The 20,811-nt window shown below is 38.7% G+C and overlaps 2 protein-coding genes across 3 annotated transcripts in view; both read left to right on the plus strand.

Moving 5' to 3' along the window:
* The window catches only part of ero1a (endoplasmic reticulum oxidoreductase 1 alpha), an 11,005-nt gene extending 7,413 nt beyond the window's left edge, over nucleotides 1-3,592 (plus strand). The window contains exons 11-15 of the mRNA XM_053315002.1: nucleotides 550-796; nucleotides 1,552-1,621; nucleotides 2,299-2,385; nucleotides 2,538-2,674; nucleotides 3,494-3,592. Of these exons, the coding sequence (XP_053170977.1) occupies nucleotides 550-796; nucleotides 1,552-1,621; nucleotides 2,299-2,385; nucleotides 2,538-2,674; nucleotides 3,494-3,554 (602 nt within the window). The 3' untranslated portion in view covers nucleotides 3,555-3,592. The remainder of the gene's footprint in view (nucleotides 1-549; nucleotides 797-1,551; nucleotides 1,622-2,298; nucleotides 2,386-2,537; nucleotides 2,675-3,493) is intronic.
* Nucleotides 3,593-5,777: 2,185 nt separating this feature from the next.
* pacsin3 (protein kinase C and casein kinase substrate in neurons 3) overlaps nucleotides 5,778-20,811 on the plus strand; it is a 57,815-nt gene continuing 42,781 nt past the window's right edge. Inside the window, exon 1 of one of the 2 annotated variants that reach the window (XM_053315004.1) lies at nucleotides 5,778-6,165. The gene's annotated coding sequence lies outside the window, so the exon portion shown is untranslated. Of the gene's footprint in view, nucleotides 6,166-18,745; nucleotides 18,809-20,811 lie in introns of those variants that run through there. The other variant, XM_053315005.1, reaches the window with a different exon arrangement.

Here is a 20,811-nt window from a genome sequence, read left to right on the forward strand (position 1 = left end):
TTAAACTATACAGACTAGTGAAGTTAAAAGTGCTTTATAGTTACAGCTGATTGACAAACTGATAATAAGATAAAACACAAAGTTAAAAAATAAAATAATAATAACATTTTAAGACAAAACTGGAGAACAATGCACGCAAAAGAAAATACAAAAAAAATATATTTTTTTTAATAAAATAAGTAAAAATAAATAATAATAAAGTAAAGTAAAAAAAAAAAGTTTTAAAAGGAGTTAAAACATGGGTTAATATAGATTAAAAAGACAAAAGAAAAAGTAAAATAGAAGATGAAGTTTAATTAAAGCTGGACCACAACTAAACTAAGACAGATTAAAAAGACGAAAGAAATAGAAAATACAATTGATAAGAAGATAAAACTATAGAATGATAATAATAAGATAGTGTAAAATAAAGTAGACAAAAAATGAATAATTAAATAAAAAAAATAAAAAAAATTAAAAAGTCGGTTTCTTTCAAATTAGGATATTTGATGCTTGTAAAATGAGCCAAACAACAGAGTACAGTATTAATAGTCGTGTTCTTCTCCACAGACAGCTGGTTTCAGAGGAAGTGGGGTCACAACATGTCAGAGTTCATGCAGCGTTTCGACTCGGAGCTGACGGACGGCGAGGGTCCCAAGAGGCTCCGTAACCTCTACTTCCTGTACCTGATCGAACTGCGAGCGATGGCCAAAGTGCTGCCGTTCTTCCAGCAGCCGTCGTTCCAGCTGTACACCGGCCGACCGGAGGAGGACCGGAAACACAAAGAGATGCTGCTGGAGATCCTGGAGCTGAGCAGGTAGAGTCTGAGGCACCAGGTTTTACATTTAAGATGCATAGTGTTGGTAAAACTTATTTATTCATTTATTTTAATCAGAAATGTCGTTATGCATATCCTTGCTATATAAGTAGAGCTTTATAAAAGACATCAATACATATTTAGCATTTGTTAGATTTTAGATTTAAGTTGCATGGTGTTGGTAAAACTTGTTTGTTTATTATTTATTATTATTTTTATTATTTTTTGTAAACTATATAATCAGATATTTCTATATACTGTACATATCCTTGCTATATAAAAGATATCAGTAAATATTTAGCTTATGTTTATTATTTTAACATTTTTTTACATGCCTTTATTTTTTAATTTATTATTATTTTTTATTTTATTTTTATTTATTATTTTTATTATTATTATTATTATTTTTATTTTATTTGTATTTATTATTATTTGTATTTTATTTATATTTTATTTATTATTATTTTTATTTTATTTTATTCATTATTATTTGTTATTATTTTTACAAAAAGATACATTGCAGTATAATTGTTTTTTAGCATTTATGTTTATTTGCCATTCATTTAGTTTGGGTCATAGTTTTTTGGTACTTTATTGACTTTTTAAAATCCAGTAGTAAAGGTAATATATCCTTGCTGGTTTATACAATAACCTGTTACATTAACATATTAACATTTCTCATTATAGTAACTTGTTGTGTGCAGCTGTTATATTTCTAGTGTAACCTGACTGTGACTGTTTGTTGGCTCTTTCAGATCTTTCCCTCTGCACTTTGATGAGACGTCTTTGTTTGGTGGGAATGAAAAAGAAGCAGCCAAACTGAAGGTTGGCAACAATTACAAACTCTGTTCAGTCTTAAAATGTAGAACTAAATACAGTACGGTACAGTTTAGTTTATAACAGATAGTTTTTTAGGGAAATCACCTTGAGTCTCAGTACTTCATTACAGTCTCAGTACAAAGACATTTGATTGCTTCATTAACACCAAGGCTTTCTTCATGTTCACCCTTCCTCAAAGAAAAGAGAACTAAAGGACTAGTTCACCCTATAATTAACATCCAATCATTATCTACCGTCCTCATTTGAAACTCCACTGAAGAGTGTACTGAAATGAAACACATAGTGAGGACATGTTTGGTCTTCCTCAACTTCTAAAATATATCGACTTCGATGCTTTTCTTCTGTTTTGCATCAACCAAAAATAACCATAAAATGTCTGTAAACAGATGCAGAAACATGGTTGATTACTATTATTATATATACTGTAAGCTATTATTAATTACTACTACTAAAACTACTAATACTACTATCACAATTACTACTATGACTACTACTACTACTAATTTTATTTGTATACCATGTTGCTTTACAAACAAAAGAAATTCAAAATCTTCTATAAAGTCAATAGAATTAGCCTTTTTTTCTTTTATTATGAATCAGTTTCTTTCTTTTACCGTCAAAGTGAAACGAGTGTCTCTTTTCTTCTATGGTGTTACCGTCAGGAGGACATCAGACTGGCCTTCCTCAACATCTCCAGGATCATGGACTGTGTTGGCTGCTTCAAATGTCGACTGTGGGGGAAACTGCAGGCAAGTGGCTAAAAACCTTGATGCTTTTATATTAATAATGTTCAGTATATAATGAGAGGGTAAAGTTTAAATAATACTAATATATTATAATGTGTTGTGTGAGTGTATTGTGTTCTCTGCTCTGCTCTGATCCGTGTCTCTGCTCTCATCAGACTCAGGGATTAGGCACGGCGTTAAAGATCTTGTTTTCAGAGCGACAGATTGAAGCTTTGCCCACATCCAGCGCCCAGCGACCCAGTTTCCAGCTCAGCCGGCAGGAAGTCGTCTCACTGTTCAACGCCTTCGGAAGGTGAGAGTCTGTCGGCAGCGTAGAATAATAAAAACCATCTGTCAATATACCTTTTATTTATTTTACTTTTAACCCTCCTGTCGTCCTCCCGGGTCAAATTGACCCCATCTCTTTTGATTGTTCCTTTCCTTCCTCCCTGCCTCCTTACTCCTTTCCTTCCTTCCTTCCTCCCTCCTTTCCTTCCTCCCTCCCTCCTTACTCCTTTCCTTCCTCCCTCTTTTCCTTCCTCCCTGCCTCCTTCCTCCTTTCCTTACTTCCTTCCTCCCTCCTTTCCTTCCTCCCTGCCTCCTTACTCCTTTCCTTCCTTCCTTCCTTCCTTCCTTTCCTTCCTCCCTGCCTCCTTCCTCCTTTCCGTCCTTCCTTCCTTCCTCCCTCCCTTCCTTCATTCCTTACTCCCTACCTTCCTTTCTCCTTTCTTCCCTCCCTTCCTCCGTACTCATTTCCTTCCTTCCTCCCTCCTTACTCCTTCCTTCCTTCCTTCCTTCCTTCCTTCCTCCCCCCCTTCCTCCCTCCTTACTCCTTTCCTTCCTTCTCTCCTTCCTTCCTTCCTCCCTTCCTTGACCTGAGGACAACAGGAGGGTTAAAGACAGTCAGGACTCAAACTGAGAACACAGAGAGATAACACATGAACTATGAAATCAGTTGATTTATAGTGAACCTCTGACTTCATCTTAACCTTACGTGAAACTGAGCCAACGTTTTATATGTAGGTGTAGCAGCAGTTTCTAGGTGTTAGCTATGTGAGAATATGTTAGGACCAAATATTTGTGTTCCTGCTCCTGTGTGACTGTGACTGTCTCTTCATTAAATGTCTCTCAGGGTTTCCAACAGCATCCGGGAGCTGAAGAACTTCAGATCGCTGCTGGCGGAGGAGCGGTGACGGCGACGGTGATGAGAGGAGTCATCTGTCAACTCTTTAGGCCCTCGACTTCAAACCTAAACTTTTGTTTGTTTTCTGTTGCCATGACAATGAAAGTAGCATAACTTTAAGGAAGTATAAATCTTTATCACACCTTAATCACAGAAGTGTCACATCATAAAATATCATTATTAGCAACATATCAGGGTCCTATTGGTCACTATGGAGATCGTCACTATGGCAGCTAAATGGTGTCAGTGTAACTATGGGTCGTTTGTTTACCGGCTGAATTTTAGGCCTGTACTTGATTGTTGGCTGGGGTCAGTTTTCCACTTCAAATCTAAACTTTTGTGACCACTATAAGTCTCGGCTTGACCGTCCCGACTGTCTGAGTCCTGCTGAGAAGTCACTTAGATGAAAGTCAGAGGTGATGGTTGGTGACTGTGGGTTTTTTTTTTTTTTAGAATGAAATCTGACAAGTCGTACTGCATGTGTGAAAACCTGCTTTGAATAATGATTTCAGATCAAGTTAATTAATTAACTGCAAGTCTGCTTCAACGATCGTCTGCTGTTGTTGTTCAGTGTAGAGTTGAAACTGTTAATTGAATATATTAATTAGATGTTCGACTGAAAATTAATTAGCAACTGAGTTTTTGTTTCAGATTTTTTTTTAAAGCACAATTACTGACATTTGATTTCAGCTTCTTACTTGAGATGATTTGCTGTTTTTCTTTTTTTTCATAAATGAAACTGACTTGAATATTTTATAGTTTTGGACTGTTAGTCTCACAAAACAAACATATTGAAGACATCACCATGACCTCTGAGAAACTATTATCTATAGACTAAATGACTAAATGAGATATTATGCAGATTAATTGATATTGAAAATAACTATTAGTAGCAGTAAAGTGGTACTTCCTGTGATCATGCTGATGGGGGCGCTGTTTGTACAGAAAACTGATAAATATATTTTTCATGATGAACTCACCAGCACAGGTTAATGCAAAATATAAATTAAAAAAGCCTTGGAAAGTCTTCGGGAAAGATTTAATATAAAAATATATTCAGTGTTTTATGGTGAACAACTGAGACTGAAAAAAAGAGTATTTATTTATTTAAAAATGTTTTTATGAATGTTTTTATGCTTTTTAATGATCAATAATCTATCGTAAATTCTCATGTGATCATCCTCCTGCAGCTTTCATTGACTGCTTGTGTTTATGAACATTAACCCACTTCTGTCACTGGGTTAATGGTGCCTTCAGGTACACCGGGAGAACTCAGAGCTCCTTGTTTAACCTGTTTCTTTGACTGTTATTCACTTTGTTTACCGTCTGACATTTCACTATGGACCGACCAATAAAGGCAAACATGCCAAAATAAATAAATAAATGACTTTACCTGTTTTAATAAATCTGTGTTGTATTTTATAGAATCAATATAGATATTGATGGACCAGCTTATAATGAATGGATATTGAATTATTATGCAAATTAAAGAGCTATTTTCTGATACATACGTACATTATCAAACGGGGGGAAAAACAAGTAAATAAATAAAAACAGGAAGTGAGGAAACACTGTCATAACTCTCATGAAAATATGTAAATAATAATAATAATAAAGTCACTATAGAATAATGTGATTACAACCAGAAATGTAAGGAGAGGAAAGAAAAGATCAGACGAAAATAAAATAATAAAACAGACATAAAAGTTGGGTTGTGAGGAGGAAAGCAATCAGGAAATAAAATATAATATATAATATAATATAAAAAATATACCTGAATAATAATAATAATAAGAAGAAGATGCTTTATATATATACACAATTCAGAGTCATATCAGAATAATTACAACCAAATCAAGAAATAAACAAAGACAATAAATAAATAAATATGAAGTCACCCTACCTCCAAATTATACTGAACTACAATAGGCCTACTTGTTTACCTTCCATCACTGTACACTGTGTCTCCAGACTGTGATAGCGAGTTTTCCCACCGTCCTGGAAGGCAGCATTAAGCCTCGCAGCAGACAGTGAAGGGTTAAACTCTGTAATAGGATGAATGGATATTGTGGTGAGCAGCATCTGATTACACAGAGACGCCTGTAGGCATCAGGGAGAGAGAGAGAGAGAGAGAGAGAGAGAGAGAGAGAGAGAGAGAGAGAGAGAGAGAGAGAGAGAGAGAGGACACTTCACTATCCTGCAGCCTCAAACAGCCTCTGAGTCTCTGCTGCAGAGGAGGAGACGCAGTTTACTCCTCATCTGTCTGTTTCTGTGGAGGAATAAAAACTTTTCAGCCTAGCAGAGAAGGAGAAGAAGAAGAAGAAGGAGGAGAAGGAGGAGGAGGAACTACTAAACCGATGATTATCTGCTGGCTTGGTTTTGGTGCAGGGGCTTGAAGTCGGATCTTGTTGTCGTGTAAATGGCTGCGGGGGGCCCCGGTGGAATAAACTAACAGGATGTCGCAGTTTCTGAAGGCATAAAGGAGATTTACTGCTTTATTTTTCTACTTTTTAAACATTTATTTTTAAACACACAAAACCTCCTACCTACCTACCCTGACAGGAGAGGCAGCAGAGCGGCTGCAGCTCCAGGTGGATCCCGCTGTTGGCTTGTTCCTCCAGGTAAGAGACCTCACCTGTCTGCTCCAGCTCAGCATGACACAGCTTTTATTATTATATACACCTTATCTCACACTTTTTGTTGTTGCTGTTGTGTTTTTGGCATCAAGTATCGAGTTGTGCTGATGTAACACTGCTGACAGATGGTGATTAATGAGATTGTTGTCAGTATTGATCAGATATCAGCTCATTTAAACTCCTTTCTTTTTTCATTCCTGTGTGTTTTTGGATGGTAATGATCATGTTTGGTTGTTTGTGTCAATGCATTTTTATATACACTGATGCTCAGGTCAGTATTTTGAGTATTAGGCTATAGATTAGATTAGACTGCACAAATATACTGCATAGGAAGAGTCACATTTAACACATCCTCAGTTAACAAATAGTTTAATATGTTGCTGATATGCTCCAGTTGTGGTTTCATGATGGATTAACTTGTAAAGATGATGTTATTTCTTGGGATTTATTTATAAAATACACCAAAATAGTCCCTTAAAAGCTGCTATACAGTATTTAAAACTTAGTTAGAGTCATCAGTCTCCTTTTCCAGGCAGATAATGGTGTAAAATGAACCAGTTTTAACTCATTTTTAAAGCTGCATTGATATTGCCAGATACAGCCAGAAGCACATGCCTGACAAACAGAAAGCTTAAAGGACAAGTTCACAAGCTTCTCAAAACAACAGTCAGGAGCTCAAATGAACATTAAAGCTGTGTTTCTTGCTGTAATCATTCCTCCTGTTCATACTGACCATTACAAGATCCCTTTATAATAAACTTATAATGGAAGTGATGGAGGACTAAATCCACAGTCTGTGCTTAAAAAATGCATTTAAAAGTTGATCTGAAGCTAATATGAAGCTTCAGTGTCCAAATGAGTCAAATCTTCATCTTCTATGTTTCAGCGTTACAGTGTTTTTAGTAGCAAAGTCTTTTTGTTACTATACTTCCACCACAGCTCAACAGGAAACACTAAGAGGGAATCTGATGCTAAAAAGACTGTAAATGTGTCAGATATCACTTGATATGACTAACTCACACTGTTACCATAGTAACTATAATAACTATAGTAACTCACACTGATGAAGCTCAATAGAAACGGATCATCTACTTTTAAATGACTGTGTGGAAACACTGTGGATTTTGGCTCCACTATGATACTAAAAGCACATTTGAAAATCTTTTAATAGTCAGTATGAACAGGAGGAATGATTACAGCAAGGCAAATCTCTCTCACTGCTCATATTGATACCTGACTGCTGTTTTTGACCCTTCAGTTCTTTCACTGATGTTTTCTCTCCATGCTGGCACAGCCTTGAGATACCGTTAGCTTTATCAGCTTGTTATGGCGAACATGTCGAGCAGCCTTCGACCTTATTATTTCACAGCAGTCAGGCTGCCACCAGCTGTTTTTTTAGATGAATTGATTGAGTTGTTTGGTTTATAAAATGTCAGAAAAGTGTGAAAAATGTTGAGTCTGATGTTTTTTTCTGTCCTGACCAAAAGTACTACCCAAATATACTGAGTTTACTCTCATAGGTGACTAAAAAAACAGAAAGTATTCATGTTTAAGAAGCTTGAAATACAACATGTTCTCATTCTCTGCTTAAAAAATTACTCAAAATGATCATTCGGTCATAAAAATAGTTGGTGATTCATTCTCTGACAGTCAGCTGATCATTAAACCCTTTGACTTGTCATAGTGTGGAAAGCTCAGGTGTTACTAATTATGACATTAACGATGTTCAGGTGTCTCTGTAACCTTTTGATTTTCCTACTCTTGACATTTCAAACTGTCTTCTGGTGGATTTGAGTCCATCTGATGAACATAAGTCCAGCATTTACTCTCCTTTTTAGCTCTGTTCAGTCCATGCAATAGTTGTTTCCTTCACCAGTCACTAATGTTTTCTATCTGTCATGTGATGCTCTGCAGGTAGCCGACAGCGCACCTTGTTTTTGTTTGTCCATTTGCATCGATGCAAAAAAAACCCCAAACAAGGTGTCTGTATGAGAAATGAATAGAAGATTAAATTATAGAAGCTTAAAATAAAATATAAAAGGAATCATTCAGTTAAAAGCAGATCCAAAAACTGATGAGACTCATTTTGTGGCTTCGCCCGAGAAATAAATACAAACAACAGTCATCGTCTGTGCAGCCTCTGGAAAACACAGATCAAAGCTGATGACTTCCTCCTGCATGGTTTCGTGGTTGTGAATGATGCTAAATAAGCTGAAATAGTAAAGATGGAAGGCAGAGGACTGTAGTTGATTCAGAAAGCATTGGGCATTGATTGATTGGAAACATTTACGTTTACATGCACAAAATATTCCAGTTTTTGCCTTTTAATTTGTAAAAGGTGATATTCATACTAAGCTGTTAACATGACTAATAGTTGCTAATGGTTGTTTATCACATCAAAATATGGAAAAGTTGAACAGCTGGAGCCATTTTTAGTTTGAAAATCAGAGTTTTCCACTGGTGGCTGACCTTTACGATCATGTGAACACAGACTCCTTCTTTCATTTGTTCACCTTCTTGAAAAGGTCAGGCATTGTGATATTTGTGCATATCCCGAAAAACCTGTTGATACCCAAGTCTTTCAGCGTGTTTCTGCTTCCGACCAGAAATGTGGGCTTTTCTTTTAGACATGAATCTCTAAACCAGCCAACACAGAGCTGACTGTAAACAGGCGAGAAGCATATTGTGAATGTGCTCTATAATTAGGGCTGGGTATCATTTTAAAAAATTACAATACCAGCACCAATCTAAATACCCTTAAAGTGATACAGATAGCAACTGAGTACTTTATTCAATACCAGTCATGTGAATAGAAACATTAAATTACATAAATGCCACCAACTCCTCCACATCTAAATGATTAGATCTTTACATTAAAGCATTGTCAAAGTCTTCAAATTGTTATTTATTAAAGAAGAACGCTTGTGTTGATTGGCTATGAGCAAGTCTGTAGAAATAGTCATATGTTCCAGCTCTGGGTGCAAAAAGGATCGATTGCAGGTATCGTTTGACGGGAGACGTTTCAATACTACTTGGTATCAATGATAGCTTTAAAAGGGGGGAGCAGCTCACAGCTCTATGTTCTCTCAGTTTAATAATAAAATAAAGAATTTCACCTGTCTTTCAAGCATTTTCATAGATAAAAAAACAACAATATGTTAAGTGCTTTAGGGAATGGCCATACCTGTGCTGTGGGAACATAGGGCTTACTTTTAATGGGAGGAAAATTCCTTAGAAATGGGGAAACATAGTGCTGACCCCCTTTAAGGTATCAAATACTGATACCCAGCCCTATGTGTAAATGGAAATAGAATGACGTTAAAACCTGAGTAATATCAGCATATCTGACATGTTTTAACCACTTAACATACGCCCCTGTTTTTAGCCTAAACGACATGCCCAAGTTGTGAGCAGCACAGATCCCACATAGTTTGAGACTCAGAGATGTGTCTGGTATCATTGGAAAGGAAACACTCTCAGGATTCTTGTAAAAGTGTCTGTGTGATTCTGTGACTTACTGACAAAGAGTGGCAGAGGTTACAATGATGGGGTTGTTTACTCGCCCATAGGTTTGCCTTTACAATGACATGTGTACAGACATTCAGGGACCTCTCAGCAGGATATAGACACAATGAGGCCACAGCCACAGGTCTTGGCTTCATGCAGTCCAAATTTGGAGTCAAAAGACCAAAAGATGAATTTTGAGTTATTTTTCAACAGGTATGTCCATGCGTTTTCCTCAGGTCCTTTTTGGAGACTCCAAACACTTGGTTACCAAAGCTGTATAACCGCAATCAAACACCTATAACTTCACATCCCCTTTGCCTACAATCAAAATCTTGGTCTCTAATGAAAGCTGACGCCATATTATTATTATTATTATTATTATTATTATTATTATTATTAATAGTATTATTATTATTATTACATATAACCATATTTTTTTGTTTGGCCATATCTATCTATCTATCTATCTGTTTATTTTGGTATAAGTCATATGTCAAGTCGAAGAAGAACCAACCATGTACCAAAATGCCGAGTGCGTAATGATATATGGTTCAACTCTTTTACGCACAGGGCGCACGCCGGGCGGTTACGCTTGGAGTTTGTTTATGGACAGCCAAACCTGATAGCTTAGTGTCATACACTGTTGAAAACCTCGGACTATTGGCTAAAAGGTTATCAACTTCATTTCACCGAATATTTCCATAGGCTGGAACAGCTGTCAGTCAAAGCCATGTCCTTTGGAGACATGTACTGCCTAATCCTAAACACCGATTGGCTTGTGTGTGGTGTCGTCAGAAGCAGAAGAGGCTCACGGTCGTAAACATCTAGTCACGTGTACTCTGAGATGGACGTGCAGGTCAGGAAATGACGTAAACGGACCGTATATGGTTTGTTATTTGTGTTATTACGTTACGTGTTGGACTAAATACATGGACATATTGAGGAAAGTATTCCGGTTTTATGGAAACGGATTTCATATTTCACAAGAATGGATACTTGGCGAGCTGTACAGAAAGTCCTGAGTCATAAGATGATCGTTGTGGATAAAGGGAAGACTTTGAAGGTATGTAGGCATTATAGCTTTTCTCACTTAGCTGAGTGGCTAGCCGAGCTAATCGCTAATACTATTACGGCTGTGAGCAACCATATAAGTCGTGAGTGGTCTTGAATGAATCAGGAAGATCTAAGCTTTCCAACAATGCACAGCATGAATATATATGTTTAAGGGTTGGTGTTTAAAACATTCAGAAGAACTTGTGGCTACCTCCTAACATCCGTCCCGTCCCGTAGACGGAACAGCGTGCGTTAAGAGGTTAATGGGAAAATGCTACATTGAGAATAAAGCCTAATATGGATTATCCAAAAGGAATATCCTGTTTATGTGACCCAATCACATTTGGAGTATTGTCATATTTAGAACAATAGTGTAATATCAGTGTGCATGTAAACACAGTCAGTGCCACCTTCAGTTTTAAATATATTGGTGAGAGTGAGACTGAATCATACAGTCAGTGTGCTATAAACTCAAAACAGTGAGTTTAAAGAGGCTCTCAAAAAGCTGAGTAAAGGTTTTAAGTCATCAAAAAAGTACAGAACCACAGAATGAGGATGTAATTTGCCTCTTGGCCTCATAAAAAAGATGCGAGAAATGTCACTTACTGCCCTTCAAACATCCTTCTTATATGTATTTAACATTATAAAACATGTTCTTTGGGGTTTTGTGTAATTATGGTGACATAAATTCATTGATGTGCTGAAGCAGTCACATTTCTTATGACTGTTACTTTGACCAAGCAGACAGCGTGGAGCCCTCCAACCTTAAAAACCTCCATGTGAAGCTTTTCTGTGTCGTACATGATAGAAAAGTGAATATTTTTTAGATTTTAAAAGTGCTGATCAGGCAAAAAAAAAAGACATTTGAAGATGTAACCATGAGCTCTAACACTCTTTTCTTCATGCTTTCATTGAGTGTTGAGTGTGAGCAGACCTCTCAAGATTTTATCAGGTTAGACTCCTGCTGTCTTACAGTATATGAATCCACGTGGGGGGTTTCTGGGGGGCCTCTCTCTGACAAGCAGCAGTATTATAGCTGAATCCATAGGGGAGCGGTGCAGGGAGGCAGAACCGCCATACCCCCCCTCCCTCCCCCCCGCCTCCGAGCTTCAGGCTCTAAATCCTGCCAAGCAAGTGGAATTTTTATGGAAACATGAAATATGTCAGCGCTCAACGTTAACACTCCCACCCACTCTGTCAGCTCTGCTCTGATTGGACCACCTAGCTGCTCGTGCTTTTTAAAATTACACCTTTTAGAAAGTGAGTGAGGGTCATCCTGGGACAGCTAGGGCCAATTTCTACTTTATGATGAGCCAACACATGTATATTTATTATTTCTAGAGTTAGTTTAGGGAAGGTTGCTTAAGTACTATGGGGCATTTTAAACTCTCTTTGACCTATTAGAGTTGCTATAGTGACAGACATTTTATGTTCAGTGCAAAATAAAGGGTAATACCACCATTATTGTAAACTGAAAACTATGTAAAAAAACTCATTGATTTCTATAAAATCAAGAAATACTTCAGAAGTAATAACAAGAATGATTCCTTTAACCTTACATTCATATATTTGGTATAAAGCGATCACTTCAATCCATGCTAGATTATAATCTGATGTTTTTGCCACTTTTTTAAGGTTATTGTTCATATTTATAGCGGTAATGATGAGCTGATTAATCAATGATTCAATCGACAGCAATTTAATCTGCAACTATTTTAGTTTATAGCCAAAAACATGAAGAAACAAGATTGAACAGATTCCTTTAACGTCTTTAATGATCACTTCAATCCATGCTAGTTGCTATCAATTAGCCGATTAATCCATTATTCAATTGACAAAAATTTAATCAGGAACTATTTTGATTATCCAGTAGCGGTTTTAAACATTTTTTAAAGCAACAATATTGATACTTTGTTGGTTATAGCTTCTTGAATGTGATGATTTGAAGCTCTTCTGTGTCGTACATGATAGAAAATTGAATATTTTATATTGCTGATCAGACAAATATGGACATTTGAGGATTTCACCGTGGGTTCTTACAAATTATCATCTTTTTTTTGTCTATTTTCTGACATTTTATAGACAGATCATTCAGTAATTGATGTGAAAATAATAATACATCCCTATTCATATTATTAAGACCTTTTAGCTTAAGTCATGTTTTGTCAGAGATAAGTGAAGTCCTGGCTTTGTGCGGTCATACTGGACATGATGAGTATGAACAGCAGGTTCTGGGTTAATCTTTGGCTCTGCAGCGTGCCACGTGCAACAGATCCCGTTTGCAGCCTGCAGAGCTCGGTGCAGAGCTGGCATGGAGGCAGCACTGGCCCAACATGGCCTCACTGATGTGGTCACGGCTAGAGACGAGCTGGGAGAACAGCTGTGTGTGTGTATGTGTGCATATGTGTGTGTGTGTGTGTGGGAGAACAAGGCTGAGTTGTCCCTTTCTTGACTCAGTGTCCGGTGCTTCTCTGTGAGCTACTTTCGTTTTGTCTTCTGTCGCCTCGCCTCGTCTCTGCCGTCACACGGTCGGTCGGCAGGTAGACTCAGAGGCTCGGCTGTCAGACGTTAGGGGCGGTTGGGGCGAGTAGGCGTTTGAAAAGTTGACTAAGGAGCAGTTGTGTTCAGAGTAGGGTTTGGCAATTAATGGAAAAAAAATAATTGAAACCGACATTTAGAAACTCTAATCAACTTCATCTTGCTCATGTCAGTTAATCGTGGTATTCACTGTTGCCATGACAACAAAGGGTGCATATCTTTAAAGGGATATGAAAACTTGTCTCCAGTGATCATTTTAACTCAAACCATGATCTTTACATAGTTCTAATCAAGTAGACTAGACATTAACCACAGCTTCCTTCCTTCTGCTTTTCCTTTCTTTCTTCCTCCCTCCTTCTCTCTTTTGTTCCTTCCTCTCTCTTTACTCCCTTCCTTCTGTCCTCCCTTCCTCCCTCCTTCTTTCCTTCCCTCCTTCCTTTCCTCTGTCCTTCTTTCCTTCCTTCCTCCCTTCCTCTGTTCCTTTCTCCCTCCCTCCTACCTTCCTTCTTCCTCCCTTCCTTCCTCCTTTCCTTCCTTCCTTCCTCCCTCCCTCCTTTCCTTCCTTCTTCCTCCCTCTCTTTCTTCCTTCCTTTCCTTTGTCCTTCTTTCCTTCCTTCCTCCCTCCTTTCCTCCCTTCCTTCTGTCCTCCCTCCCTTCCTCCCTCCCTCCATCTTTCCTTCCTTCATTTTAACCCAAACCATGATCTTTAGTTTTTAATCAAGTAAACTAGACATTAACCACAGCGTCACACCTTAAAACATCTTTATTTTCACTCCCTAAAGATACTCGTGTGGGAAAATATCCCAAAATATTGTGTTCATCAAGGGTGGAGATAATCGTCCATTAATCATAATCGAGGTTAAAAGTTCAATTAATCGTGATTTAGAATCATAATCGCCCAGCTCTAGTTCAGAGTGATGCTGACATTGAAATCAAATATTGCAACATGCTGTCATGGATGTGATACTGCAGGAGCAATTACAGGTGCTTTGAAAACTGTCACCAATAATCATGTACAGGCGGAGGTAGAGCGGTCTTCCTCCAATTGGAAGATCGGTGGTTCGATTCCCGGCTCCTCCAGTCCACACATGTTGATGTGTCCTTGGGCAAGACACTTAACCCCAAATTGCTCCCGTTGCTGTGCCAACGGTGTATGAATGAGAATGAATGGTTAACTTCCCCTCCTGATGAACAGTTGGCACCCTGCGTGGTAGCTCCTGCCATCAGTGTATGAATGTGTGTGAAAGGGTGAATGACATGTGATGTAAAGTGCTTTGAGTGGTCGTAAAGACTAGAAAGGTGCTATATAAGTACAGTCCATTTGTGATGACCAAAGAGATTCTCACTCAGTTCAACTTCTATTAAACTCCAGTAAACCACAAAGTACCCTTGATGTACTGTTGATGTTCACCCACTGAGCACTTTATTAGGACCACCATACTAACTCTGGGTAAGACCTCCCTTCGCTCTCAAAACAGCTTCAATTCTTCGTGGTTCGGACTCTGCAAGACGCTCCTCTGAGATTCTGCTCTGTGTTGACACGATTGCATCACATCATTGTTGCAGATTGGTCAACTGCACAGTCATGCTGCAGACCCCCCCCCCCCCCCCCCCCGTTCTACCACAATGAACTCACAGTCCTGTTCAATAAACCCAGTTTGAGACGACTTTCCCCTCGGTGCATTATCGTGCTGGAAGTAGCCATGGGAAAGCGGGTAGATTGCAGCCATAAAAGGATGCGTGCCCGGTCAGCAACGATACTCGGAGAGAGGCCGCGGCATTCAGACCATGTTTTATTGGTATTAAGGGGCTCAAAGTGTTCCAAGAAAACATTCCCCTTCACGTTACACCACCAGCATTAGCAGCAGCAGCAGCCTGGACTGTTGACTCAAGCCAGGTTGGGTGCACAGATTCATGCTGTTGATGCCAAATTCTGACCCTACTATCTGCGTGCGTCAGCAGAAATTCAGATTCATCAGACCAGGCTTTGTTTTTCCAGTCTCCAACTGTCCAGTTTTCGGTGAGTCTGGGCCCGCTGCAGCCTCAGGTTTCTGTTCTTGGCCGACAGCAGTGGAAGCAGACATGTTCTTCAGCTGTTGCGGCCCGTCCGACTCGAGCTTGGACGTGTTGTTGTGCGGGTTGAGATGATTTTCTGTTATCTGTTGTTGTTGTTGTTGTTGTTGTCTTAACCAGGCAACAGTCTCAGCAGGCCAGGACTAAAGAAACCAGGAAATATTCAAGTTTGAGAAGCTGAAATGACTCAAAATGATTAGTCAGTTATCAAAATAGCTACCAGTTAATGTTATAGTTGGCAAATGATCAAGTTATTGACTAATAGTTGCAGCCCTAATGTGACCTGTCTCTGCATGCATTGTATTGCATTGCACTGCTGCCACGTATTTGGCTGACAGGTGTGCAGGTGTTCCTAATAAAGTGCTCAGTAAGTCATAATATCATAGTATTGATATTTAAAAGCATATTGACTGTTTCTATTTGGCCACTGGATTCAAGATCAATTAATTTGGATTCATTAACTATCTGACTTAAGTCTTAAATAAACATGCAATATAAAAATGAGACAATCTTAATTTTTGAAGAGGGTGAAAAAATAAACATTTCATAGAAGATTAAAGAAACCAGAAATATTCATATTTGAGAAGCTGAAAGCTGAGACTTTCTTTCTATAAGAAATGACTCAGTGATAAGTTAATTATTAAAATAGTTGCCAATGAATTTAACAGTTTGCAAGTAATCGAGTAGTTGACTAATAGTTGGAGCTCTAATGTGAACATTAACTGAAGCTTTTGACCCGTATCTACATGATTATATGCTGCCACATGATTAGATGATTTCATTAATAAGCAGGAGTTCAGGTGCTTATAATAAAGTGACATTTAAGCTTCATCACAGTATTGCAACAAGTCATAATTTCATAATATTGATATTTGACAACATGTAGTCTGTTTCTAATTGGTCATTGGAGTCAAGACCAACTCATTTATATCAATTAACTGTTTGACTTAAGTCTCAAACATGCAATATAAAAATCAGATATCTTTATTATAGTAGAGGATGAAAAATAAAAAAGATTTAGCAGATTACACTATCAAACGTGATCCTGTTGTTATTTTCATTTGATTAAAAGCTTTTATTTTTATTACCTTTTGAAGCCAGACTGACTCACTGCATTTGATTTTTATCAGGATCGCTGCAGGTAACGATCCAATGAATCACTTTTTATTCCCAGTTGATGCATCACTGCAGCGGCTGACAGACGAAGTGAGCGAATGTTTTGCTTTTGGTTTTCTTTAAACGGGTCCTTCGTCACGCCTCGCTTCTCCTGTGCCCTCGCTGCTCTCTAATGTCTAACCTCATGTCGTGCAGCAGCTTGAGTGGATGTTCTGTGTTATTTGATGTGATGTTCGTTACTGATGATTGTTTGCACTGTGGGAGAGAGAGAAGAGGAGGAGGGGTGTGTGTGGGGGGGCTTCATAAAACATTCAACATGAAAAAACAGTCATTTAGAGCAGTTCTGTCTGAATGTGTTTATCATATAAAAGATAAAGGAGCTATTTCGGTAGTTATAAGTTAAGATTTATAGTTATCTAATGATGGAAATCCCAAGTTTGGATCATCACCAAAACCAAAGCAGACGCTCCTCACTACAAAGTTTGTTATCGCAACAAGACTGTGTGATGTTTTTTTATTATTATTCGTCATATTTTGCATCATCATAACTAAGTTGGAAATTTAACCCTCCTGTTGTCCTCGAGTCAAGCAAGGAAGGAAGGAAGGAAGAAGGAAGGAAAGGAGGGAGGGAGGGAGGGAAGAAGGAAGGGAGGAAGAAGGAAGAGAGGAATAAGGAAAGAAGGAAGGGGGGAAGGAAAGGTAGGAAGGAAGAAGGAAGTAAAGGAGGAAGGAATGAAGGGAGGAAGGAAGGAAGAAGGAAGGGGAGGAAGAAGGAAAGAAGGAAGGGGGAAGGAAAGGAAGGAAGGAAGAAGGAAGTAAAGGAGGAAGGAAGGAAGGGAGGAAGGAAAGAAGGAAGGAAGAAGGAATGGAGAAAGAAGGAAGGGGGGAAGGAAGGAAGGAAGGAAGGAAAGAAAGAAGGGAGGGAGGGAGGAAGGAAGGAAGGAAGGAAGGAAAGAAGTAACAGTCAAACATACCTTCCAGACATGTTTTAGGACATTAAAAAAAATGTCTGCTTGGAATAATAAATTGTGTCTGACATGTTCAGTTACCTTGTTAGAAAATCTTAAAAATGACATCTGCTCCTCCTTCCTTGCTTAGAAGTTCATAACTTTATGAATATACACACATATTTCATTTTAAGAGTTTAATTAATGTGGGCATTGTTTGTGCAATGGAGGCTTCAAGTTTCCACATCACACTTGTGTAAGTAGAGGACTCGATCAAGATTGGCTCTAAACTAGCTAGTAGACCCTCCCCTTTAAACTCAGACCCTCAGATTAATGTGGAAATAAACTCTGCACATATATCATGCTGCACGGAGAGCCTCAAACATCCAACTGAAGGAACAAGAGGCAAAGTGGAAGTCATGAATAGCATAAGAAGTGAAATTAAGAAAGACATTGAGATAAAGAGAGAGAGACCTTTTTTTTCTTTTATGAGTATGGTCCGCTTTCTTCTGCATCATCTTAACTATATTCTACATTTACACATTACATATTTTCTCCACATCATGCAGCCCCATTGAAAGCCAGATTTTGGGATAATAAAAGATGAACCCTTGTTACTTACTACAGGCCAATTTAAGACTACCACAGTTTAATTACAGATTTTTTTTTGTCTTCCGTGCAGATATCGGCAACGCCTCATTTAACAGCGGTATTAAAATGAACTTGTACAGACTGGAAACATTTTTGAGATGGGCGATCCATCAGGGTTTGCTTTTATTTTTGCCTAAATGACTTTATAATTGTGTGTATTTACTTGTAAGAGGGAACTGATTTGAAAACAGTTTACCCCTAATCTGGAACAAACATGTGAGAATAAAAGCAGACTTGACATCTCGAACATGTTTTGAGTGAAAGTGAAACACAGAGAATAAATTAATAATACATTTTAATGCAAAATCACTGATGCGGTCTTTTTTAAACCTGACACCTCCCTCCCAACTCATTGCCCCAGCAGGTAATTTTAGAGGTGTGAGCTAACTGCTGTGACCTCCTCTTATAGGGGCCGCTGCTCTCTTGCTGTTTTATTAGACTTCCACTACAGGCTCCATGTGTGGCATTTCACCGAGACTCCCAGAATGTGCCACCTTCCAGCCGAGCCTTATAACAGGCGGCTGAACCAGTGTCTGTCTGCAGGATGAGCTAACCGCATGCTGCTGGCTACACCGCTGTTTAACAATCCTCTCTGTGTTTTCCCCTTTTTTTTTTTTGCTGTCGCATCTGCTCCTGAGGGATCCTTCTTTTCCTCCGTCTCTCCGTCTCTCTCTCAGGCCCGGAGACAAAAAGGCTGTCTTCTGTTTGGACATCTGTCCATCTCTGTTTTCGTCTCTGATAAGGTAAGATCTGCTGCTACGCTAAGCTTCTTCTCTTCTGGCTGACTTGTGTGTGATTCTGTGCAACATGTGTTATTTCTGCTGTGTATTCTCTGTATGTAATTATGTGTATTGTGATGCAGTAACTTAAAATCAGCACTACCACACATTAGCATGACAGCAGCAGCAGCTTGAGTCCTCAGTCTGCCTGTACAGGATGTTTTCAGGGTGCTGAGTGTTGGTCCGAGTGCACAATATTATCACCGTCCACATGTGTAAAACAGGAGAAACTACACTTGCAGTTCAGAAATATGCTTCGGGATGTGGTTATGTGCTTAAAGTGGGCGTTACTCAGCCTGTGTAATATCAGATGACTGAAAAACGCAGCTGAAACATCTCATGGGCAAAAACCAGCCTTAACATTTAACATACTGCAATTATGATTTACCAAATAGCTTTGTGTTTTGAATCCAGCATCCACACACACACACACACACATCTATTTTTATAGGCTAGAAAACCTCCTTTAACATGTGATTGAACCTGACCTGATTCACGTTGCACCAATCATTGAACAGTGGCATGTTTGCAGAGCGTCACATGACTCAAAACTAAAAACACTGTGAGCCGACCAGATGTTAAAAATATAAATTAAGGGATCAAGAACTCTACAAATGTAAGCCCTCCTGTATATTTTATGTCAAGCATGTCGGATTGGAAAAACCTGATGTTTCCATATTGTAGCAGCTGCAGCGGTTTTACAGTTTGGAAATCAGAAGACGGCGAAGGATGTTGAGTTTTGTCCAGTCAGATGTTGTAAGGATTGAAGTTGATGATGTCTGAGTGAAGCGGAGAGGTATCTATCATCCACTGACATCTGTTTCTGAAGCCTCGTCAGAGTCACAATGAGCAAAGCGAGACTCTCAGTTGCTGAATGGTGAAGTTAATACTGGCAGAATACTCCTCTAGTTACTAAAATTGCAGTTTCTACGAGCAAAGTGACACTGATAGTGTGAAGGAAGGAAGGAAGGAAGGAAGAAAGAAAGGAAGGAAGAAAGGAGTAAGGAAGAAAAGGAGGGAGGGAGGGAAGAAGGAAGGAAATGAGGAATGAAGGATGGAAGGAAGGAGGAATAAAAGGAAAGAGGGAGGGAAAAAGGAAGGAAATGAGGAAGGAAAGGAAGGGAGGAAGGAAAGAAGGACAGAGGAAAGAAGGACAGAGGGAAGAAGAAAGGGAGGAAGGAAGAAGGAAGGGGGAAGGAAAGGAAGGAAGGAAAGAAGGTAGGGAGGAAGGAAGGAAGGGAGGAAGAAAGGAAGGAAGGAAAGAAGGAAGGGAAGGAAGGAAGGAAAGAAGGTAGGGAGGGAGGAAGGACAGACGGAAGGAAGGAAAGAAGGTAGGGAGGGAAGAAGGACAGACGGAAGGAAGGAAGGAAGGAAGGAAGGAAGCTCACAATGAGCAAAAGGAGACTGTCAGTTGCTGAATAGTGAAGTTAATGCTGGCCTCTGTTTACTAAAATTACAGTTTTTATGAGCAAAGTGAGACTCTGATAGCTTCAGTTTGTGCAGGCAGATCAAACAGATGAACTCCACTCAGCTTTGTTCACTCAACTTGTCCGAGTTTCGTTTTGACAAACATGATGATGATGTTGTTGTTTTTGAACTTCACATATTTTTCCGTTCACTTCAGTTGAATTATAAGTGGAACAGGTTTTTTAGGGAAATGTTTGGTTCCCGTTGGTGACTCTGAGTCTCGTCTGTTTATCTTCTGATGACATTTAACAGAAACAGTGAGTATCGGGGGGGATTCACAGAACACTCACAGTCTGATAAACTCACAAACAAATTAAAACTGGGATGAAAACAAACAGGATGAAATCAGGTCATGCTGCAAAAAAAAAAAAAAAGAAGAAGCAAATATAGAACTCCAAAATGATAAAAAAGTAACTCCTAGAAAGGTTTAAGTTAAAAACAAGAAGCATATGCATTAACTTGGTTGTAGTAACGTACTTTAAACACTTATATCTAATCTA

Source organism: Scomber japonicus, chromosome 1 (genome assembly GCF_027409825.1).
Source record: "Scomber japonicus isolate fScoJap1 chromosome 1, fScoJap1.pri, whole genome shotgun sequence".
NCBI lineage: Eukaryota > Metazoa > Chordata > Actinopteri > Scombriformes > Scombridae > Scomber > Scomber japonicus.